This window comes from Kryptolebias marmoratus, linkage group LG21 (genome assembly GCF_001649575.2).
Source record: "Kryptolebias marmoratus isolate JLee-2015 linkage group LG21, ASM164957v2, whole genome shotgun sequence".
In the NCBI taxonomy this organism is placed as follows: Eukaryota; Metazoa; Chordata; class Actinopteri; order Cyprinodontiformes; family Rivulidae; genus Kryptolebias; species Kryptolebias marmoratus.
In genome coordinates, this window is record NC_051450.1 from 1,651,930 (window position 1) to 1,677,145 (window position 25,216).

General features: G+C 37.8%; 1 protein-coding gene and 1 non-coding gene across 3 annotated transcripts in view; one reads left to right on the top strand and one right to left on the bottom strand.

Annotated features, from left to right (window-relative positions):
* Nucleotides 1-25,216, top strand: part of LOC108245193 (partitioning defective 3 homolog) — a 485,244-nt gene that overhangs the window by 27,551 nt on the left and 432,477 nt on the right. For both annotated transcript variants that reach the window (XM_017431897.3, XM_017431896.3), the window contains exon 2: nucleotides 11,327-11,428. In XM_017431897.3, coding sequence (XP_017287386.1) covers nucleotides 11,327-11,428 — 102 coding nt within the window. The remainder of the gene's footprint in view (nucleotides 1-11,326; nucleotides 11,429-25,216) is intronic.
* trnaw-cca lies at nucleotides 4,808-4,879 on the bottom strand. Its single transcript has one exon. It is a non-coding gene; the product is annotated as a tRNA-Trp (tRNA).

Sequence of the window (25,216 nt, forward strand, 5' to 3'; positions counted from 1 at the left end):
TAGGAGTAATATCCACATTACTCTGGATATTTCTGTTGTTAATGCGTTTTGTCTGCTGAAGTACCCATGCCACACAACTAGGTGGTGATAACGTTCATGTATACAACATATAGAAACAGAGAGAAAAGACTTTTTTAACTTGGCAATTTTTTCAATTTTACAATATCCTCTCAGTTTTTAACCATTTAAGCACCCAATCACAGTTTAACAGGGACACAACTCAGATAAAGAGAGACAAACAGGACCACAGTGGGAATAACAACTTCATTACTGTAATAGATTTTTTTCGACAAAATGTAACAGTTGATATGTGCAAATTAGGCTTTTTGATAAATCAGAACTGATGTGTCTGCCAAATGAGTTCTCTCTGTTGGCTCTTTATGCTACTGTTAGCTTGCTCGTCCAGCTTTCAACTGGGCAGATGAACAAAAAATAAACCAAATTTATATAGCTTTATAGATATTTAAATTTAGCTTTTATTGTGAAGCAGACACTTTTCTATCAGACTGATAAAAACAAAGACAAAACAGAGGTATCTGAGTGTGTTATTAAAGAGGAAATGAAAAGTGTTTTGAAGCTAACATAAATCAAAAGAAAGTCATAAAAGGTGCTTGTTTTCAGAGACTGGCATTTTTAAAGATTCACACACATTTTAAATTAATAAGAAAAGTTCAAAGGGGTCTCCTCAGCATTTTCCGTGATGCACCAAATACTGTGAATTTGAACAAGGCAGTGAATGGCAAGTATGGCTAATGTGGGGATGAAATGTTTCAGTGTGTTGCAATTAACTGTGTAAACTGACCCAAAACTCCAACAGCTGAGTCATTCTTCAGCTTCCTGAAGGACAAGAAAGTTTGATGGATGAGGTTAGTTTGGCTCCTGCGTGAAAATTCCAACCCAAAGTCTGGTGACTGACTGTGCAGTTAATGTTTTTAGGTGGACCGCCTGAAATACAAATCTTCAATAAAAGATCCACCACCTGTTGCTGTCCGACTGCCACCCACCGCTGTCCCCTGTCTCTATTTGGACTGCCAAACAGACAAAAAAAAAACATGTTTTTAAAATTTACTTCTTCTTCTGCTGCCATTTTCCCTGATAAACACTGTGACAGTAACCTCCTCAGTGTTCTACAGCGGTCTGCCACAGCTGGCTCCGCCTCCCTCTACGCCACCAACCAAGGAGGTAACATCACCTACACAATCATCCCGCTTCGGGTTTTTGAAACATAAACTCTAAAACCAAGTCAATGACGTTTTAAGTCAAAGAAACGGACCACTGTAGTGTCTGATGATAATGTTTAATTAAAATAAAAACATGAAAACTCATTATTTTCAGATGTTATTTCATTTGTCCTTTAAACTCGGGCCTTTTAACCTTCCACAGAGCTGAGTAGTATCACAGGTACTGTAACAACATTAGACTGCATTAACTGTGTCTGCATTGTAATCTCAGTTTATGAGTAGATTTATGTCCTGACTTTGACACCCCTTATTTAAGAAAATCACGCACCCACATGCTGTTTCAAAAGATCTCTTTCCTCAAATGGAAGGAAAATGGCTCCCTGCTGAAAGAAGGTAACTGTGTTCTTACTCTGACAGATTCCTCATAAACAGGCTGGCAAACATGTGGGTTTGGGATGCTGGCCAACATGCTACTTGTCTCCTAAACATTGAGTTCTAGTTGTATTTTTTCTTTCTTTAAAAAAAACAAAAACAAAAAAACATCACACACAAAAAAAGTTTGATTTGAACTGCAGTGGATGTTTGAAAGAGTCACTGGCTAATAATGCCTGAAGGTTCATTTTTTAATCGGTTTAATGGTCATTATGTACAATTATAAGACTACTTAATTAGATTGTCATGTGATAATGTCTGCTTTAATTTGTCAGTGAAAACATCAACACAGCAGTGCTTCCAACTCAGACACACATAAACTCTCTCACACCCTGACCTGCTATTTGTATTCAGAGCAGATGCTCAGTTTCCTAATTTGGACTTACTCTGATGGCTGAGAGTTTGTTGGTGTAGTGTTGGAATAACAAAGGTGAAAAAAATCCTGTGCACAGATCTCAGCAGGAAAAGAAAGTACAGGTGTTTATCAATGCATGGGACTCAAATAAGAAAGCTTGGAAAATGGCAGTAATTTCAGTTAATCATAGTTGGTGGTGAGCTGCACGGTGCTGTGGTGGTTAATACTGTCACCTCATGGCTACAAGGTTTCTGGTTTGAGTCTCATCAGGGGCCTTTCTGTGTGCAGTTTGCATGTTCTCCCAGTGCGTGCATGGGTTTTCTCTGGATCCTTTGAGTTCCTCTCACAGTCCAAGAACATAAATGTTAGGTCAACTTGTGATTCTAAATCGGCCATGGGTGTGTGGGTGTTTCTGTTTTGTCTTGTCTGTCTTAGAAATGATTATTTTTGTGACCATTCTTCGAAAATAAACAACAAAACCATGAAAGTTAATTAAAGTCATTAAAGGCTTTAAGATTTCAAACACATTTTTTATCTGAATCATTTTAAATAAATGTGCTCCCACATATAATTGCTCACAGTAGGGCTTTTGTGAGTACAGAGCTGTGAGCATGTGTGCAGCAGGATATCATATTTCTCTTATTGTTGAACTCTGCAGGCTGCAAGTGCATTGGACAGGCAGGGCATCAATAATGCACAAAGCCTGGACGAGACGTTGTCTCAAAGGAAGTCCAACATATGGAGCTCTTAAATCTACTGTGGTCTTCCTACACACAGAGAGACTGTAATTAACCAGTTTAAATTTGGTATTTTTCCCTTGAACCATTTGTTATCCCCTAAAATGAATGTTCAGTCTATTTTAACAAAGTTGTTTCACTAAAGTCAACTGCAGGATGAGCAACTGTCAGTTTATCTCACCTCGGCTATGGCCTAGCAGCAAATTTGCTGGGTCTTAGCGAGATATCTCATTAATGTTTCTGATCGCAACAATGCATGTTTTGACAAAGATAAAGAGCAAGGGAGGCATGTACATGTTGTATGCACAACTGAGAGGATTTGTGATTTTTATGTTTCTTATTCACTCTATAAATTGTAGAATTGCAGTAATCAGTGCTCAAATTGTGAGAGTGTGAGGTTGAAAACCTAAACTATTAGAGATATCTGTCTTCTCAGAGGTCAGAGGTCACAGCCTAATGGTCATATCTAAACTCTTTGGTCAACCAGTGAAAGTCTGCAGATAACATCCATTTCTAAATGGCTTATGATTTTCACATGTTTATTTTGACACCTTTGTTTCCACACAAGATAACTCCTTGAACATCAATTATGACATCAGTATTTGGATTATCATATATTAGTACAGTTTTAGGAGGGACCAGTCATAGATGCATTTCATCTGTTAAATATCTTGGACAAATATCTAAAAATACCAGGAACAGTTTATTTATTTAATTTTTTTTCTTCAACCTTTATTTAACTAAGAAAGATCCTTGAGATTTGAAACTCCATTCACAACAGTGTCCTGGCTGAGACAGACAGCAGCTCAAAACAGCACTAAATGACAACACACAGAAAACAATTACAGTTACACATCATGAAACAAAAAAACAAAAAGGTCATTACAACTATAGGACAATGAAAGCTAAAAGGAGTCAGACCATTTACTCAGCAAAGCTGCAGTTTAAACAGTAACAGAAATCATCAGTTAAAACATTTAAATCCAGATGTTTGTGTATTTAAAATATTAAAAAATTCTTTAAACTCACTCAGAGAGACAGGATCCTTCAAAATCAGCTGATTCCAGAAGTAGGAGCTGAATATTTGTTTTTTTTCCTCTGACTCAGTATGAGCTCTTGATACAGTTAAAGGTAACAAGTCGTGACTGAACACAGTAATGTAGGTTAATAGATATGAAAGAAGAAGTATAGTTTTGTAAATTAGAATCTACCAAAAGTTTAATCTGTGAAAGGACAAAGCAGACCATCTAACACGAGAACACAAAGATGAGTCAGAGTTTAATTGTTTATAATGAATCTCAAGCTCAGTGGTAGACTGTGTCAAGGCCATGTAAGCGTTGTGGAGAGGCATGCATAGAAAGTAATTCTCTGCACTCTAACAACGACATAAGATACAAAGGAGAGACAAGGCTTGATTCTAAAGAACAGGACATGTTTTAGCTTCAGATTGTTTACCAGCTGCTGGATGTGAGACTTGAAGGAGAGAGAAGCATCAAGTAGAGAGAATCTGAAGGTTTTTGTATTCAGACACAAATTCATAGACTTTGATTTTTGAGTTGGAGAACAACATAATTTTGTTTTCTAGCATTCAAAACTAGTTTGAAGTGTGGTGAACAGTATTAAAAGATTGTTTAAGCTGATAAAGTTCCTGATGAGATGTGGATGCAACAGAGTACATCAAGGTATCAATAGAATTAAGTGCAAATTATGGTTGGATACTTTCCTGCAGAGATTATGGATATATGAAATAAAGGCTAACTAAAAGCAAACGTTTGTCTTTGGAAGAAAAAAAGCTGCACATTACCTAAAGAAGGAATGCACTTTTTTATTTTTTACTAAAACTGTAATTAAATATGGCCATGAGCCAAACTTAATGAGTAATATGAATTTAAAAAGCAATAAAAATAGAATACTCACATTGTTCGTCTTTGTGTCTTATCAGTTACAGTCTAATTTTATCTGCCACCTAATGTATTTACGGTTCACCATCCTATTAGCCCTCGCTGCAAATTCTTGAAAGCCCACAACGCTTCATCAGTAGATGTTAGGGTTGTTGCAATTTCTTCTCCTTCTGGGTTTTGCCAGGAGACACAGAAAAACACTGACCCCGACGTGATTTGAACACGCAACCTTCTGATCTGGAGTCAGACGCGCTACCGTTGCACCACGAGGTCCTGCCGTCGGTGCAGGCATCAGAGAACCATATCTAAGCAGTGATATTCCCTCGGTGGGACTAGCAGCACTTGCTGGAGTTGACGTAACAGTCGTAAAACACACACAGACACATGCTCTGTCTTTGTCTATTCCCAGCGCCTCCCTTCCCTTTGTTCCCTCCAGGGTGCCTGTCTTTGTGTGGTCTTTGACAAAAACAGGCAACCCACTTTGCTAGACGAAAAGAACTGCATTCTGGGCTCATGCCCGTGTTTGTGTAAGATTGTGTGTGTGTGTCACACCACAACAGCTTCTCTGTTTCTTCTCACCTTTAGCACAAAATCCTTTGAGCAGATGCCTCATCAGACAAGTGTGTCATTAAGTCTTTCATGCAGCCTCTGAATGAATGATTGAAGCTCATAAGTGACTAAACAGGTCACTGGGACAAGAGCTGACCAACTGGCATGCAGTTCTCATCCATAATATACTGTCACACCCTGCTTATCTGCTCATATCTGCTCTGCTAAATACAAAAGTCTTTTCTGTTGTATGTCCGTTCACTTTCATGGCAGGGATTATATTGCCGTTTCTGAATGTGCTTGTAAAGTAACCATCATTATTTGTTTTATTGTTTTAGATTACTTGGCATACTTGTCAACAATCAAATCTTAGGAATCTTGTCAGGCATCTCAGTTTCTTTACAACACACGGAAATGACATCAGAGTGTGTGTGTGTGTGTGTGCGTGCATTACTCTCTTCCTGGTTTCATTTGAAATGCCAATGTAGAGAATGTTGCTTTGTAAGCTCTCCTCCCAAGAGAAAAGTTCAATTTCAGAGAGTGTTTGGAGTTGTTCACTCAGCACAGGTTACACTGGTTTTTGCAGCTTTTCCTTAATCCTTTCTGTCTGCTTGTTGTTCTCATTTTATTGTACCTTTTGTTTCTGGTTTACAAGACTGGGTACCTCAGAACTGGACTTGATAATTAGGAGTACCGATGCAAAAGCACTGAAACACCCTGATTACTATTCAGCTGTCTTTCTTCTGTTTCTGTCATATTTTTTGATTTGCTTCTTCTCTCACAGATTTGGAAAAACAGAGTGGCTTCCTTATTAATGTTGGGCTATGACTTTTTGTAAGAGTACACCATGCAGCGTACATGACGTGCAAAAGATTTCCACATAGGCAACACTAGGATTTTGTCTAAATGAGTGAGAAAATCCACCCTTTTTGGAACTTTACAGCCCAGGCATACTTTATAGCAGAAACATCATTCAAAGTTTAAGTGAGCCATGGAAAGTTGGAGTTTACATGAATGAATAGGCATTTTGATATCTCTTATAGTTTTTACATAAACACAGTTCAGATCACTTCTTATACAGTTTATATATCGAAATGTAAGCCTATTTGTCTTCTTTCACCCTGTGTGTCTCTCACTTGTTAGACTTGTGGTTTTCTCTTACATCTCCCAGAGTGCAGAGTGTGCACATCCAAACTCTCATTGACTTCCATTTGAACTCATTTGAGCTTCCAAAACTGGACGGGTCTCATGTTGCCTACATAAACATTGTAGACACCAAAAAATGAACGTGTGACACTTTTGAAATTAAAAAAATAAAAAAATATACTTTTTTGCACAGTGACCATTTGTGTGAGGCTTACTTTTTAGTCTGATGCTAGGGCTGTCAGGGAGTGAGCGACACAGGTGTGTGGTTACCATGGTGACCCTAATGAGCCACTGGCAGCAGCTGTTACTTTTCCGATGATCTTAGTTTTCTTTACACTTTTACAGTTTTTACATCAAAATGTCAACATTTTATAATCTTAGATTATTACCAAAGTAAATCCTGAATTACTATTGAACTTTATAGATTAAAACAGTGGTGAGGTGCGCCCCCTGGGGGGGGGGCAGTGCCATTGCAGGGGGGGGCGCAAGATGGATGAATGAAAAAAAAAAAACAAAAACTGCCTGACTAAGCATAATCGACAGGCTTTTACCCCATTTTGCACAGAGGATTTTTTTAAATGTATTGATGATAGCAAAGTTGAATATTGTTACAAATAAAAAGAAATCTGTTTGAAACAACACTAAGAGCAAAGAATACTCTTCTACAGTATAGAACTAAAAAAAAAAAACAGTTACACAAAAGTGTTTCACTGTAAAGACGGTTTGTAGTTTGTTTTGTTGCAACCTGAAGTGTGAAATAAACTTCAGTGGAGTCTGAAAACAAAATATGTGTTTATGTCTGGTTAAACGATGTGTGTGCCCAGTTGATTTTTTATTTTTTCTTATTGTTTTTATTTTTTTTGGAGGTGGGGGGGATTTTATTGTAATCCATGGGGGGGGGGGCAGAAGAAAATCTTTGGGAACCACTGGATTAAAAGGTGAGAGATGTTGGAGTTAGCTTCATTTGCACTTGTGCTAATAATTAAGTGCAAAGTCACAGTCTTAAAATGTTTGATTACACAATTCTGTTTTTTAAAAATGTGTTATGTCCTTTAATTTCAAACTTGCATGTTTTCAAATTATTTGTATGGAATGACAGGATGTAATCATTCTTGTCGGCGCACAGTTAGTTCCTTTTATGCACATAAAACTACTGTGACTGCACAACTAAATGGTTAAATGCTCATTTCTGGAGTGGGTTTTTATTAGAGTGCTACCTTTTAGGTTATTAAAAGAATAGGATTCTTGACCCATTTGCAAAATCGTCTATCCACTTTCCACGCGCAGTTTATTGGAATTGTCTGCTCACGTGTTGTAACTACCAGCAGAGTTGACCACTTTCCTCTGTGTACAGACTTTCCAGTTTTGTCAAATTGCACAAAACCATCTACTTAATGAAGCATATCTGCCAGTGTAAAGAAATGAAAGGACAGCGTTAAAGCCTAGATGACTACACATTGTCGTGCAATAGGCAGTCTTTCATAACATGCTGGTTTCTTGCTGCAGAGATGACAGTAACAAAATGAGCTGAGGTTAACTGCTATGTGAGCTAACACTTTATCAGCTCCATGCTTGTCCTCCCTTCTCCAGCTGTTACTGTATTCTGCAAGAGTAAAAATCCCTCCATCACAATACTCCCTTTGTTGGACGGATCTGCTAACTCCTTTCTCCTCAGTTCAGTTATACTGGTTTCATGTTCAAGCACACGTGTTCAGATGTAATACTTTGTATAAAATACAATGAGGACACTTTAAATGGCTCGTGCTCCACTCAGACACATGACCTAAGGGGCCATTTAACTAACATTAATCTATATATTTAAGTATTTTTATTTTTCATTTCCTTTAGAAAAAACAACTCTAGCAAATATTGTCTCTAAAAGTTTTCTAATACTTCTTGTCCTAATATAACTTCATCAGCTTGCCAACAGGCTATTTGTAATGTTGACTTAGTGGTTAAATGGGGAAAAAGTGAGCTGGGTTAAAAAGGGTGTATTTAAAAATGGTTCCTTTGCTGCATGGGGTAACATGTCTTGCTGTGTTGTCCTTAGAGGACATGGAGGAGATTCTATGAAAAAATAGAAGACATCATTAAATATGTGTGTATTATGACAACCAGAAGTCAAGGATTACATCACAAAAGCTAATCAGCTGTAAAGAGACTGAAATTACTGCACTAAGATACTGAGTCATGCTAACTGGAGACAGAGCATGAAAAAACTCTAACATGATTCCAAGCAAGTCAAATCTAAATCATGTGTGTTAGTCTTCTTTTTTTGGTTTATCCCAAATGTACTTCTGAGATTAATTTCTGTGCGGCAGAGCTTTTCTCAGATTCATATTTGTTGGTGATAATCCATCTGAAGAACAAGCCTGGTTCAGCTTCTCACCACATCAACATGAAGTTTGGCAGTGTTTAAAAGTCTTCATTTTCTTCTAAATACTGAAGGTCATTTTGTGGCTTGTAATAAGTTCCAGAGATGGTAAATTTATGCACTGTCTATCTGCTTCTAAAATGTTTTAACTTCTATTGTACAGTTTCATCCCCAGTTGTGTTCAAGGTTGGATAAAGACAAACAATCCCACATTACGTTTTATTGTGAATCAACAGTATGTTCGTGTTTAACTGTTAATACAGAATCTATCTGTGACATTCATAGAGTGATATACATTTAGGCAATAGTGTTTATTTGTCTGGTAACTACATTCTTTTTTCTGTTTTAGGGAAATGTAGGTACATTTAGTCTGTTTTTGTTTTTGAAAAAACAAAACAACAACAACAACCAGGAGATCAGCCTATTTTCCCTGGTCTATTTTACAAAAATTCAGATGAGCTGCTTTTAAGGCACCAACTGGATCGGCCACATTACGAGTGTTTTCTGGTGTCTCAGTTTCTTTGTGATACATTGAAATAACAAGTCATTCAAGTCATTTAAAGCATGGCTATTGGAACATCAGAACTGCTATCACAACTATGTTTAAATTTGTATATGTTTTATTCTCAAATATAATTTTTGGACTGTTTATTGCATATGTGTTTTTGTTCTTATTTTTTTTATTGTTGTCTATGTGTTTGATACCAACCTACCAATGGGACTACAGGTGGAAATTCTGTCTTTTCGTAAATCATACCAAGACGAACAGAAGACATCTCAGGCTTGGCTTGAAATGGTTTTTGGAAAAGGACTCCTGGTAATGAACTCAAAAAGGAACAGAAATTCCAGACAGCTGATGATTTGGACAATTTTGTCTGGTGAACCACAGTGGGGTTCAGTACAACAAAGCTGAAGATGAAAGCATTTCACCAAAGCTTTGAAGACAGAAAGATTTGGAGGAGGAAACATTGCGATAGTGAGGAAAAGGAAAGGGAAAGACAGGTGATTTTTCTCACAATTTTATAAAGGAAGGACAATTATTGAACTCAGAGGGACTCATTCTGGTTTTTGTCAGGCTATAACTACAATGTATGACATTGGCAAAATATATAAGCTCAATGAAGCCTTATAGCTGACTTTCTAACATCCCCTTTTTTGTTAAACCAATAATTCTCTATGAGTTAACATTAAAGCTTATAGAACACTTAAACATGTCCTATACATATTGCATTTTATGACCAAAATCTAAAAACATTCTAAAATTTCACATTAGTGACAGAGCAGTAATTCTTTAGCATACATTATTAAGTATATTGATTTTAAACAGCTGTTTTGAAAACATCAAACCCTTTTTCTACATCACTGCAACCTCTTAAAGGTTTTTGAGGGTTGGATGGATCATACTTCACTTCTCCTTATATGTTGCTATTCTTTCAGCTGCTCCCTTCTTCAGGGGTTGCCACAGCGAGGAAACTCACATGGAAGATTTGGCAATTGTTTTACACCAGATCATGTTCCTGCCAGAACCTGGGCAGCCTCAGAATTATAGGACTGCTGCACTGACCATGTAGCTACCACAGCCCCCTCATGCCTCCTTATATGCATTATGCTGAAATAAATTGAAAAAAATAGGAGGGATGGTTATCGAGCATGATAAAAGATGATATTGGATAATGAAATGTGTTGAAGAGAAAATAGTCAAATAAATTTTATTTGTAATTTCCTAAATATGAAACTATCCATGCTGTGTGCTGCTAACAAGGGACCTCTGGGACAATGTAAAGATGGCAGAAGAAATTACACGTTCAAGATAGGCAGTCATTCGACATGAACCAGTAATTTACACTAAAATTACATGAACTCTGTATTTGTTATTTCTAGGAATTGTGAACCCTCTGCTTACTTTAGACATTGTAATCAATGCCTGCAACTAGACTAAGACACCACCAAACTTCAACTTTTTGAGTAAATTTACCTTGATTTTAGCCTAGATGTCTATAGACACTATAGACATATTTTAAACATCTTTTTAAGCCAGAAATGCTCACAGTTTTAATATTACTTGCTCAGATCTTACGAAAACCATATTGGTTTTACTTTTACTTTAAGCTTGTTATTAACTTGTGCTACATGTTCAGAAAAGTGAACTGAGTTGGCATCCCCTCCTATAAATGTTTTACCTTTGCGTTATGCCTGCATGATATTCACTATATTGATGCAAAACAAGTGATAGCAGCTATTTTAAATGCAGAAGGGTGAATAACATTATATCTGTTCAGCAATATCTATAAGAGCTGAAGACTTTATTGCACTTTGATCTTTTCCCAAAAGGAGGAACATTTGAACCATTGGCTTAATTTTTTCTGGCGATTCAACCAAAAGATTAAAATATTTCATAACTGCCTTCATGTTTTTAATCCATAACCATGTCAGAGCCTATATGTGCCAGCCGACTGGATAAAAATATGAACCCCATGGTGATCAGATCAGCTGATTCCTGAGGAGACACGAGCTGTAATTCATTTGGCCTGGCATTGGCAGGATGTTTTATGGCTTAACTTGCATAATGCTGCAAATCCTAATTCTATATGGTACAAATAAAGCAAATCACATTACTGAGCTTTTACACTCTCTCCTATGTTTCCCTTTAGGATGCCAACTACTGGGTTCAGGTCCACAGGCTTGAACATGGAGATGGAGGCATTTTGGACCTTGACGATATGCTGTGTGACGTGGTAGATGACAAAGATAGGGTGAGTTCAGCTGTTTTCAACCATGCCTCAGATTTTTTGACTTTTGTTCATTTATTTGCCACAGTGCAAAGTCTTGGCATCTTTTCTCATTCCTGTTTGACTTTTCCTTCTGCGGCTTTTAATCGTTTCTGAACTCTGAGTCATGTGCATGAAAGACTTGCATTGCTACAAAGGTTTCACAAACATGTGCTTCTGATTACACCTGCCTGCTTCTACTTTAAAACTGAAACATCCCAGAACAGTAAGCTACTGAATAAAACCATGTTCTTGATTTTAATTATTTTAACCTGCTGGGTGTTCCCCATAGGTGGAAGGTTTAACGATGCAGTTTTACTGTAAAAACCCTACTTTGATGTGATATTTGAGAGAAAGTGGGTACAGTCCATGTCAGTGCCCACCCTCACATTCACAGTCCCTCTTCAGTCTTCCCATGGGAACAGGACTGACCACACCTGAGTCACCAGCTTTAATGTTGGGCCTCTCAGTGAGCTTTGCCTCATCATTATTTCCTTGAAGGAAAATTAGTGTCTCACTTAGCCGTGACCTTTGTGGACTAATTGGAGACACACAAAAACCCCATGACTTTATCATTTTAAAAGGACCAAGTTGCGCGTTGTAATGGAGAGAGTGAGTTTTGCTGTTGTTATGGTGAAGTCGCTGTTTATTCACTCAATTCCTGCAACTCATCCTTGAAATCCAGGGATATAGTACCACTTCAATGTAAGAATGGCAGTAGAAGAGGAGGTTATAGGAAGTACACTCTTCAGCCACAAACTACAGAGTTTAAACTTATTTTTAAATAGCTTGGATTTAATTCACAGTCATGTTATAAATGGCATTCAAAGAAAAAGCATTGCTATTTTCAGAACCCCCTGGTACACCTTACAACTGTATCTAACCCTAGTTGTTGAGCTACATAAAAACGTTTGACACAAAAAGTATTATACAAAACCTGTCATCTAATACCCAGTACTACTTTCTCAGCTGAGGGGTGGTTTAGTTAATGAGTACATTCAACCTTTTATAATGTTTGTCTCTAAATTGTGAAGAATTTTCAAGCTTTTAAGTGGATGTTTTTATTAGTCTTTATCTGTTGTTTTAAAGCTATGACTGTTTTTTTAAATCTAAAATGATTTCTCTAAAGTGACTCTTAGAGTAGTAGTATTTCCCATGATGCATACTCAGGTTTAGAGCAATGAGCTTGTGGATTTTCTCCATTTGAACAGTTAATCTTTGTGGCACACAAGAGCCTTTTTTTTCCCCCTGTGTATACATTTACAGTGTAGATGCACTTTCATCGACACACCTGGTAAGAAGTGGCCGGTGCCATGGTTACACATCAGGTTAGATCATAGGGAAAAGCATCTGTTTTGCACCTGCTGCCAGATACACCCCTCCCTCACTTTTCAACATGACTCACCCTCTCTCCTCACCCATCCTTTGTGGTTTTTGGCGGACAAATTACAAAGGAGGAGTGAGTTTAGGTGGTTTTGGTGGCGTAAAATGACACATGCTGTATATAATATACTGTATGTTCTTCTCTTTCATCGTTTGTTCTGATGCTGTGAATATCTGCTCCCTCTGGTGGTGGTGTTCTCTCATCACATTCTCAACAAGTTCATAAATATGGCAGCATTTTAGCTTTGTCACAAATCTTTTATCCTTTTGTTTGATGTCATTCTCAACTTATAATGTTTTTAGAGAGTGAACTGAGACTTTCTGCTCACAAAGCTGACAAACTATATTTGTATACTGTTGATATTGCTATAAAATGTGCGTGTGTGCGTGCGTGCGTGCATGCGTGCGTGCGTGTGTGTGTATCAGTTAAACTCACTGTGTGGGCGTTTGCTTCTTCGTGTGTATACAGTTGTAGAGGTAGAGCCAGTTTGTCCAGTTATTTCCATAAGCCACTACCTCCTTTTCTGTTTAATCTCCTGACAGGCAAATACAAACGTAACCTGTTAAGTTTAGTCTGCTCCAGTTTGTAGTTCCACACTCACCCTGTGGTGAAGGGGTGAAAGCTTGTGTGATAAGATAACACAACATGTGAATTCAATTCTGCTCATACTTTAGAGCCTTTATGGTTCTTCTTTGCACAGGTGACAATAAAGGCCTGATACCTGATAAGAGAAAGAAAAGTAACACTTGAATTCTGATGAAACACTACCGTGTGAAGGCCATGCTAAAGCCTTCATCACATTGAATGACGACACTTTTAAACTCTCCACAATGATCTATGAGAACATCGATGATCTTGGCAGATTTGGAAAACCTCATTTAGTGTGAAGGCAATCATGATACTGTTATGCTCTGAATATTTGACAGTTTCTTTTAATGCTACTTTCTGCATCCCAGAGATGTTCTCCTACACCATCACCATATTCATCCACCATGACACAACTCACTTGGACCATGTCAAGATGCTTCAATTGATATCATGTCTACACTAGGTTGTTTCCATGACCATGTCACAATCACGGTCATAGCCCAGGCATGAAGCCAGTGTGCATGACTAAGCTTTTTGGTGCATGCAGACCCCATTTTATGGAAACTCTCCACCCAGGACCCCAATAGGTTGCTACCACAATGATGGTAAATCACCACAACTTTACCATGGAAGTTTTGTGCATGCTTAAAAACAATTTAGACCTATCGCACTCTATCACACAAAATGGGGAGCCCACTTTTTCTTAACCCTCTCGTGGCCTTCGGATCAAATTGGCCCAAAGTTACAAGGGCTTCTCTTCCTCTCTTCAGTTACTAGAGCTTCAGGAGGGTTAATGTGGATCCTATAAAACCTATCCATGTTGTGGCTGATTTTTTTCATTGGAGCAGGATCGTCATCTATTGAGAAGGGGGGCCAAGTAGAGTTGTAGGTTTCTTTCAGACTTTCTTCCAGTTTGACTTCTTTGCCATTAGTATTGCATTTATGCTACTAAACTCTAGTTAAACTATTATATTAGTTATGCTAGTGTAGATTCTCAGTCATCCGGGACATGGTAAATCCAGAAAAAAAATACGGAAAAAGCAAAAGGAACTGGACTTCTGTTTTCAATCTGGGAAGCTTTTTCAATTCAAAAAATAGAGTGTGGAGTTCGAGCTTTTAAAGATTTTTTTAATCTTACTGATGGGCCACTCTGGTCACATGAATGTAGGTCTTGATTGGTGTGAAATTGACTAGGGATCAGACCTGATCCCAATTGTAGGTTTTCGAAAGCAGAGATCTGAGACCTCCTCCTCTGTTCAATGTTGGTTTCTCTCTTTTGACATAGATGGCTTCCTTCACCCCCCTCTCAATCCATCTGTCTTCTCAGTCCAAAATGTGAACTTTTTGGTCCTCAAAAGAGAGTACCTTGTCCTCGAGGTGTAGGTGAACAGCTGAGTCTTGTCCAGAAGAGGTGGCTCTCCTGTGTTGAGCCATGCATCTGTGGAGAGGTTGTTTGGTCTCTCCAATATAAAGGTCTGAACATTCTTCGCTGCACTGAACTGCATACACAACTCCGCTCAATTTGGGTTTGGGTGTTCTGTCCTTTGGATGGACCATCCTCTGTCTGAAAGTTCTGTTGGGTTTTAAATGTACCAGGATGTTGCGTTTGGAGAAAATCCTTTTGAGATTCTCAGATACTTCAGTAACATATTTTTTTGTTTGTTCTTCTCCTTATTCTGTTCAGTGGTGTGTTTTGTAGATTTCCTCACTAACTTGACGAAAGCCCAGTTAGGATATCCACATGTTTGGAGAGCTTTTTGATATGTTGTTGTTCATTTTCCTTCCCTTCTGTCTTTGTGGGGATGTATTCATGTGACAAGAGTGGCCCATCTGTGAGTCAGGCTAACAAAGACCCTAACAAGCCTCTATTGTTAGGAGAATGAGTGCAATCTGATGTGAATCTATCTTACAGAATATCTCAGCTTTAAAAGCTCAAACTCCACACTCTCTGCTTTTTGAATTGAGAGAGCTCCTCGGATGAGAAGCGAAACGTCTTCAGCTACAGAACAGAATACCAGTTGTTTTTGTTGGATTTATTATATTAGTTAAAACTACAATATCAAGATTGAAAGAAATCTAATAAAACTGATTCTTCTTATTTTATAAATTTAAGAAGTTTGGTCTTAAAATTTAGGTGGGAATAACAAAATGATAGTGAAGTCTTTAGTTTAAATAGGATAAAGTAACCTATGTGTACTATTGTAATATTGTCACTGTTTATTTGATAACTTTTCTGTCAACTGAGAGTTACAAAATTATCTCCTCTTATTTTTAGTAAATAATATGTGTTACCTTTCAAACTGACATTTGATAAGGTACACATAAAAGTAAAAGAATGCCATTACTTGTCACATCACACATCAGGGTTTCCCCCAGCATATTATAAACCTGGGGGGCCACCAGGCTTTGGTGACCCGGCTGCCAGGCTAAGCTCTGCTGGTTTATTATAAGTACGTCATATTTTCTACACTTTCTTTCCACCCGCACCCCCAAAACCGGTATTCTGTTCTGTAGCTATGCGCCAACAGTGACCCAATCGCGCTGTCCCCGCCCCTGTGCGAAGGCCCTGCGCAGTGTCTCGTTGCGTGGTCGTGCGCCTCCTATTAACTTAGACGGACTGCGCGCTCAGGTCCGCGCACTGTTCACTCTAATGAGCCCTGAGGCCGAGCTACCTTCAGCTACCATTGGAGTTAGCACGTCACTGGAGCCGCAGCAATAAACAATCGGGTTTAACCAAAAATGTTTAGTTCAGCTGAAATTCAGCGGGTGGCTTTACAAGACCGAATATGGTAAGCATGTTTTGTACTTAGTGAAAATGTTATCCTTGTTTAACAGTAAATGTAGTGATCCAACATGCAGCCTGTGCCACAAAAAAGCACAGTCCACTACAGGATCTGTCTCTTTTTCAGAGTTCTCTGTTGTTATTTATTGGCCTTGACGTGAGACGTGTGTTGGTGCTTTGTTTGCACTTTTTCATTTATGTTAATTATTTTATTTGTAAATGTGACTTAAATTAGGATTCAAATTAGGTGCAAACAATTAGTATTTATTTTAACTGTATTTTTGTTTTAAAAATTATTTCAAAAGTGCCTTTTTGTAAAACTGTATTGTAAATATTTGGGACAAATATCTTACAATATCACAGAATAAATAGCCATATTTTCAACTTTTCTGTCAACTTTAATCTTTTCTTTTTACTAAATCACGGTCGGCTGGCGATCGGCCGGGGAAAGGCCACCTACCACCGGGCTTAGCCTCTTTTCTGGGGGAAACCCTGGCACATGTTGTTACTTCTGTCAGTGGAAGCAACCAAGCATTCTCCAAACAGTTGAAGACCCACATGTGTGTGTGAGTGTGTGTTGACTGGCTCACGTTCAGCGATCCAATTATGATGTTATTCATCTGCAGTCACAGAGCTGCTGCAAGCCGCAGCCTGCCTGTGTCTGCTCCATGGACTGTCACGTCGATGATCTAACTTCCATTTCACACGCAGGAGGAATATGAGTTTGTTTGTGCAGTCGGGCTACTTTTGGTTTTGTGTTACACACCCTTTACCTTGCTGTTGTTATTTTTTTTAAGTTTTACCCTAGTGTGTGAGGCTGGCTGTCCTCACTAATTTCTTTTGAAGATAATTGTGTTGAAATGAAGGTCACTGTTCAGCATTATTAGTTCAGGTTTCTGATCTTCTGATGATTTAGCCCCTTTATAAATCTTCCCTTCAAACAAGAATACACATTATCTCAAGATTACATTCAAACAGTATTAATAAAGTTTTGGCAATAATGTTCATTCAGTGTATGTTGCAGAATTTCAGTAGTTTTTTAAAGGTTTATATTTTCTACTCCAACATGCTGGTGCATTGCTGCCACCAACTGACTCAAATGAAGTATAACTGATAGGTTGGCAGATTATAATTATTTTGGGTTCAGATTTTGATTGGTTTATATTAAACCTGATTTTTAACTGAACTGTTAGAACTAGATTTTTTCTTTATATGTTTGAAAAAAAAGTATTACCTTTTCTCCGTGCACTATAGAAAATTTTGTTTTTATTTGCAGTAAAGTGTTTTTTTTTGTGGTTTGTTGCGTAGTTAGGCATAATGACACAGTCTTTAGAGCTGTCACCTCATAGCAAGATGGCTGCAGTGTCAAAACTGGCCCGTTTTTGCGGAGTTTACATGTTCTCCATATTTATGTGTGGATTTTCTCCAGGCACTCTAGCTTCCTTCTACAGGACCAAACCTATGTTAGGGTAATTGACAGCTCTGAATTGTCACTTATTCATGAATGGCTGCCTGACTTGTTTCTTTCCATAGGCAGTTTCACAAAACACTTCAAGCTGGGACTTGTGTTTTGTGGGGGTTGCAGGCAGTAATAGAAGTGTAGGTAATAGTAATAGAGTTGCAACCTTTGGCATTAAAAACAGGAAGCCAGCTTTGAGGTTCAATAATGTGATGAAGGGATGACATACAGTTTGTATGATCACCTGGCCATGGGGTTTAAAAGTTTACACAACAATAAACAGATTAAATTCCGAGAGAATATTGACGATGACACTCAGCGACTTTGCATTTAGTTAAAAAATGTTGGTCAACCACAAACAGGATCACTAAACTGAGGTAATTTGTTATTCTTTGTAAATGGTATGAGGGAGATGTCTATCAGATATTTAACCCTCTCAGGCTCAACTTAAGTTTTAGTAACAGGAAAAATCAGATATTTGGGGAAATTATCATCTGAGTAAAATAAGGCTCATAAAATATGAATGTGGAGTAATTAGGTATATGCAACGTCTGCCTTGAGAGGGTTAATGTGTGGTGCTCCATGTCAATGCAGTTGAGATCCACTCCACTCCTTTTTTTGGTCCTGCATAGCTGGCTTTCTTCCTGAAAGATGAACTGGTGTTTGCTGTCATTTTGTGGAACTGTTGCATGCCTGTCATGGACTGGTGACCTGACCAAGGTGTACCCACTTCTTGCCCAATGATTGCTGGAGACAGAACCAGTTGTGATTTCATCTTTCCTCTTAGCTGGTGCCATACATGCAGGAAACACCTACAGTATCTGTGGATTTCATAGCTGTCTGACATCTAAACAGCCAAGTTTCAAACGAGACAACATAAAAAGCTTTGAATGGAAAAACTGAATAACTTCAGTAATCTCACTGGAGTGTAACATTCTGCTGGGAAATATTTGATCATTGTATTCATATGGCTATTACTTTAAATAATATCACATACTTAAATACTGGGGCAAACCAGTCTTATCAGCTCAGTACTACAGCATTACACAATGACAGCAGCCTTTTCTAGCAGGATTCCCTCCGCTGCAAACCTGTGTAAACATGGCTCAAGGAACATAACAAATGACACAAGGTGCTGACTTCTTCCACTCTCTAGATCCCATTTCAATAGACCTTTTCCACTTCTGACAATCTGACTTGTCACAGCATGAGTAGCACAAACTGAACACTGAACAGCTGCCAGTTTCTTTTAGCTTCTCAGTAAACTTTGAAAATGAACCTGAAAAAAAAACTCCAGCTTGTTTTACTCACAAGTAGAAGACAGCTATCTTTGATATATCTGTGTCTGTGTCATTTCTGCTATGACATATTAAAACCTCTTCAATGAAGCACCTGCTTTTGGACCACAAGCTTGTATCTCACTGGGCTGTGACTGTTGGCGACAAATTACAAACAGCATTCGAGAGGGCATTTCCAAAATATCTAGAAACATTGCCAAGGGTTTTTTATTTTATGGCATGAGTCACAGGTCCCTGCTCTTATGTTAAGGGAATTCTAAACATGTTCAAAAAATTGGCAAAACTAATTTAGTCTCAAAATAGTGACAAATCAACACGGGCACTTGGAACCCATCTGGAACCCTTCTAGTTTCTGCAAATCAGAAAGTGTAAGAAATGTGAGACAACTTTGGGAGGTTTGGCGACCTATGAACCAAATTAGGGATAAGGCTGTAGGGCACATGTGTCAAACTCAAGGCCCGTGGGCCAGATCCGGCCTTTGGTAACAATTTTTCTGCCCTAACTTCTGGTCCTCCAGTCTGTGACAAATGAAGTCTCTGTCACTACTCATTTTGCTTAAAAAAAATTAGCTTATTTAGTGAAGTCATTTTGTGACAGTTTCTTTGAAAAGAAAAAAAAATTCTCAGTTATCTTTGATTTTGACATGGAAAAAGCAAAGAGAACAAGAAGTGGGACTGATTAAACTGTTTTTGATAAACTTGCATCCAAGAAATAAAATTATATACCTGACGTGAGTTACTATGCATCAGAGTAACAATGAATCTGCTTTACTGTATATTATATGTGTTTGTATTTTCTTCTTGTTTCAAAGTTAAATGTTAGTAGCTGTATGATCAGATTTTTGTTGATGGCTTTTTAACTGTTATAATGAAGAAAAAATCATATCACTGCATAAAAAATGAAAGCTTATGAGGTGTCTTTTTAAGTTCATTCTATTTTCCTTTGGTCATTAAAGTATGTTTGTTCAAAATCATATATATTATTTCAGTGGAAAAAGGTAATTGATATTTTTATATGAATGATTTGACATATTACATCTAAAACCAAGGTTATTTATGTATTTCTTCAATAAATATTGATCGAGATTGTCCCCTGTCTAGGACCAAGGTATTAATTTTGGTCCCCTTATGTAACTGAGTTTGACACCCCTGCTGTAGGGGAATGTGAATAGTTGATAGATAAACAACCACTGATTGGCAGAGCAAGCTGAATACTCTTTCAGCACCCACACTATTTAAGACTTAATTTGCAATGCTGAACTAGAAGCTACTTAACTGTCACTGCTGTCTGCTATGACATGGTCCTTAAACATGTGCAGCACAAAGACTGATTTCTCGTGAGCATCTTGGCTCTCATCAACCCTTCTTCTGGATGTTTGTAGCACTCTTTCAAACTCTTCTTCAAAATTAAACCAAAGACCCACAACACACAACTCCAACTATAGAGTCCTTCATTGTTGTTGATGCTGCATAAGTAACGTGGCCACATTGATTGTCAGCCAAGTGTTATGCAATCAGTGTTCCCTTGGCAACTAACCTTCCCTATAACCCTCTGAGTCCTAATTGTTTGGTCTGAAAATCTGTGTGGAGGCCTAAATCCCACAAAAACCAAAGAATTTACTATCATACCACAGTGCCAGACCCCACAAGAAGTTCCTTGTTGATGTCTTCATGTGTCAGAACAGTTTTTTGAGTATAACGCTAGAAGGTAGCTTTAATGCTCTGGTCAATTGGTTTAATTGTGTTCAAGTTGACTTATTTGAATATGCATTCATGTTTAAGTCCCTTAGCTACCAAGCAGATTTTTATCTAAGTCACAGTCAGAGTATAACGTTTATAAAGAGAGTATTTGTTCTGATGACCTCATTCATGGTTAGAATGGCTGATTGCTTTGTCCTTTAGAGAACTGAATCAAGATTGTGCCAAGTAAAGTAACAAATAAATCCTGTAGTCAATCAAGGTCTAAAGAAGGAAAACAAAACAAAACAAAAAACACCAAAAATAAATAAAAATAGCTGTGATACAGACTAATTATCTATACACTAGATGGCAGTGTGACCATTAAAATGACTGCTGGTTAGAAGATGGCCTTGGGTTGGTAATTCCTATTATGGGTCTCTTAAAACCAGGTCATAAAAGCTGAGAATGTCAGTGAAATGGCCAATTAGGTTCAATTAGAGCCATTGCAAGAAAACTCAGCATTAACATAAGCAATCATAGTTATTTTCAATTTTATAACTCCTGCTGCCTGAGAGAAACTTCTACTTTGATTTCTGAGAAAGCTCTGTTAATGTGCAGTGATTTCTGAGTAACAACTGTAGTTACAGGCAGAAATGAATTGTGTGAGGTCTAGCAGTTGTAATCAGATGGTGCAAAGCTTCATGCAGCAGGTGTGTGTAAATGCAGACTGGCAGAGACACACTGCAGTAACACTTGTGTAACACACGGAGGCACTCAAGCCAAACTGAAGTAGTCCGTACTATTTATTGTAAGCAATTCTCTGCACTAACTCTCAGTATTTATACTTTTTGAAAAGGGTTCCTTGCCTCAAATGGACACAAAAGTATATTTTAATACAGATGAAATGAGCTCAAAAGGACACAAAAGCATATTTTAACAGAAAGAAAATTAGCAAATGCTTAGTATTATATGAAGTACCCCCAAAATAGAAAAAAGATTAAAGCAAGCTGATCTGTGCAGATCTGACTCTTTTCTTCATTTGTGATAATGTGGTTTGTGTATAATGAGCATCACATCAGTGGCCCCTGTGGTTGAGCTCTTTGGACAATTGGCATTTTCTTGGCCCCTGAAGTTGGCATCGCCATGGAAACAGCAGTCGGGTGCCAAGTGGGCACCTGTGCTGGGTCGAGATCAAGCAGTGAGTGAAATTAGGCAAGGCTAAAGCCAGGTCCCAGCAGCTGCCCCCTGGTACCAGAACACTGCCGAGGGAAATCAAAGACTAATTACTCTGTGTGTGTGTGTGTGTGGGTGCGGGTGTGTGTGTGTCAGTAAATCGAGCCCCTTTGGGCCTAGATTGAAGTCTGTCTGATTGGCTGTGTCTTATTATCATTGCTTTGGCAGTGTAATGTTCTCACTTCACACTTTGTGGACTCTTTTTGGCACAAACTGTGTTTTGCCTTTAAAAATCTTTGAAGGAAAGAGTCATAGTGGCAAATTAATGCCCTCAGGACAAAGGCCAAAGTGATGAATATTTGCTTCCAAAAGCCTAAATGTATTTGGACTGAAACACATCTTTACACAGCTTTACTTTACACAGTTTTTTTCAACACTCTTAGAAATGTATTCACAAAAAGAAATAAAAGTCGACATGATAGGTGCAGTACTTTTGGACACATACTTGCTAAAGTGCTATCAACAGGTCTCATGTGGGCAACACTATTTCAACTGAGGCTGCTCAGAATGTTTGTCTTATTTTGTTCACATGAAGGTTTTCCCATTCATCACTGGGAAGTTTTATAATTATCCCAGTATTTTACTTGTTTTAACATCATATTTGCCATCTATACCATAGATATAGATTATAATAAAAGACATTCAGTTCACCAATTCACATAAAACACAATATTCTCTGTATTTAAATAGTACAAGCAAAAATATTCTGCAACAAAACTGTCAATCATCAGCACTAACAGGACAAAGAGGATCTTTGCACAGCACAACATTTTTGCAGGTTTGTTCCTCACTATTATTAAAACAGAGACCACATGATCATTTCTTAATGAATGTAATCAGCATTTTGTCAGCAGTTCTCTTAAAAAAATAGTTGAATATAAAATAATACTGTTTGACTGATCCAATAAAAAACAACATTTTAGAAGAGAAATGGAATGATGAAGGTTATAATCTGACTTCAAAAGCTCAAATGTTTAATCCTTAGTCTCGTATTCTTTTAATAATTTAAAACAGATTTGGTTTCATCTCAGTTGACAGGTTTAAAGTGTTGGGGGTTTAATAAGCAACATGTTTTTATTTTATCTGCTTTTCCTCTGCTCTGAATGTAGAAGGCAGAAATGAACTCTATGATAATTTAACAGTTAAACACATCTTAAACTAGCTCTTAGCTGACATTTAACTAACTCCTGCCAATAAACTGGACAATACATAAACTTTATTTTTATTTTATACACCAAAATGCAAATAATGATTGGTTTTGATTTCTAAACAGTATTTCCCCCAGAAAAGAGGCTAAGCCTGATGGTAGGTGGCCGTTTGCCAGCCGATCTCCAGTCAACCGTGATTAAGTAAAAAAAAAGATTAAATTTGACAGGAAAGTTGAAAATATGGCTATTTATTATTTGATATTGTAAGATATTTGTGCCAAATATTTACACAACTACAGTTTTAAAAAAAGGCACTTTTGAAATACTTTTTTAAACAAAAATACAATTAAAATAAATACAAATTGTTTGCACCTAATTTGAATCCTAATTTAAGTCACATTTACAAATGAATTAACATAAATGAAAACGTACAAACAAAGCACCAACACACGTCTCACTTCCAGGCCAATGAATAACAACAGAGAACTCTGAAAAACAGACAGATGCTGTACTGTACTGTGCTTTTTGTGGCACAGGCTGCATGTTGGATCACTACATGGAACAACAAATCTAATGCTGAATTTAATAGCATCATTTTACTGGTAAACAACGATAAATTACCACGCGTCATATTTTCACTAAGTACAAAACATGCTTACCATATTCAGTCTTGTAAAGCCACCTGCTGGTTCAATATTTATTGCTACAGCTTCGATGACCTGCTAACTCCAGCGGTAGCTGAAGGAGGCTCGGCCTCAGGGCTCATTAGAGTCGTGCAGGGCTCCGTGAACAGCTCACGGACTTGAGCGCGCGTTGGAGGCGTTTATACTTGGCGCTTATGTCAGTGCAGTATTCGCCGAAAAGACAGGGTGCGGTACACTATGAAACCAGTGGAAATATGGTAAAAAAAGAGAGCAGATGGTTGTCACATCAAATATCGCTGCACGTATTCAGGAGGAAGAGCTGTTGTGTTTCTGGCTGTAATATAGAGAGGATGTTTAAACCTAAAGCATTCAGTTGGACTTTTATTGATTTATTTGCTTATTTGCTTTAGTTGTGATTAAAGAACTAATATTTCTTCCCTCTGTGGTCTATAAACACTCGTTTTTATACCTCGTTTTTAGCAGTAATCTCCTTCCTTGAGTTTTGAGCCGTTTAATTATCTTTGTGATCTCTCACAGAGGGATCATATAAATGCTGATACAGGCGAACCAGCTTCACTAGAGCACCAAAACCGTCCATTTTAATTAGAGCGCTGCGCATGCGGTCCACCCCAAGTTACAAAACCAGGGAGGTGCATGACCACGCGCCACAACACTGCGTGGGACCTTTGCGCAGGGGCGGGGACAAGGCGATTGCATCACTGTTGGCGCGCAGTGAGGTAGATAAAGGTAGCGGTTTTGGGGGTGCAGGTGGAAAAAACGTGTATAAAAAATGACATATTTATAATAAACAAGCGGAGCTTAGCCTGGCGGCAGGGTCACTAAAGCCTGGCGGCCCGTCAGGCTTATAATACACTGGGGGAACCCTGCTAAATATTTGTAGCTAACTCTGCATTATGCTGGGAGATGCAGTGTAGAGGAAACACTGACTTCTGAACAAAAGGAGCATTAATTAGAACTCTTGACTTGTAGTGAATATTAAGGTCTTTAGAGACTCAGTAGGTTCAGCTAACAGTAAAATTGACAGATAGGGGAGGTTGGGTTAAGAAGAGTTGACATCATAATACAAATTTCTTCCATTTTTAAATATTACAAAGATATTGTAAAATGTATGATATTGGTAATATATAATAGAGACATACAGCTTGTTATTTTTCTTTGTAGTGGGGAAGTCCAAATCTTAATAATTAGGAGGTCCAACCCTTGTAATTTGTAATTCAAACCATGAATAGTGACCACATGAAAACCTGTCTAAAGGTCTTATCATTTGATTTGGCTTTATAATCTCTGAGTTAATTTTGATTTGGACAATAGTACATAATGTATTTTCTTTGGGCAAAAAGGCAACCATAAAGAAATAAACTCAACATAATAATTTAAGGACGCAATAAAAGTTGTGTTGTAATTTGTTTTATTGTCCGTGTCGCAGTTTGGTTTCCAGCTTAGATGCTATTTGTATTTGTATCATTGTGAAGTTTTAAATTTGTGGTTTTGGCTCCAGGACATTGTCACATAAGCTAAAATGTTATTCAGAATGTTT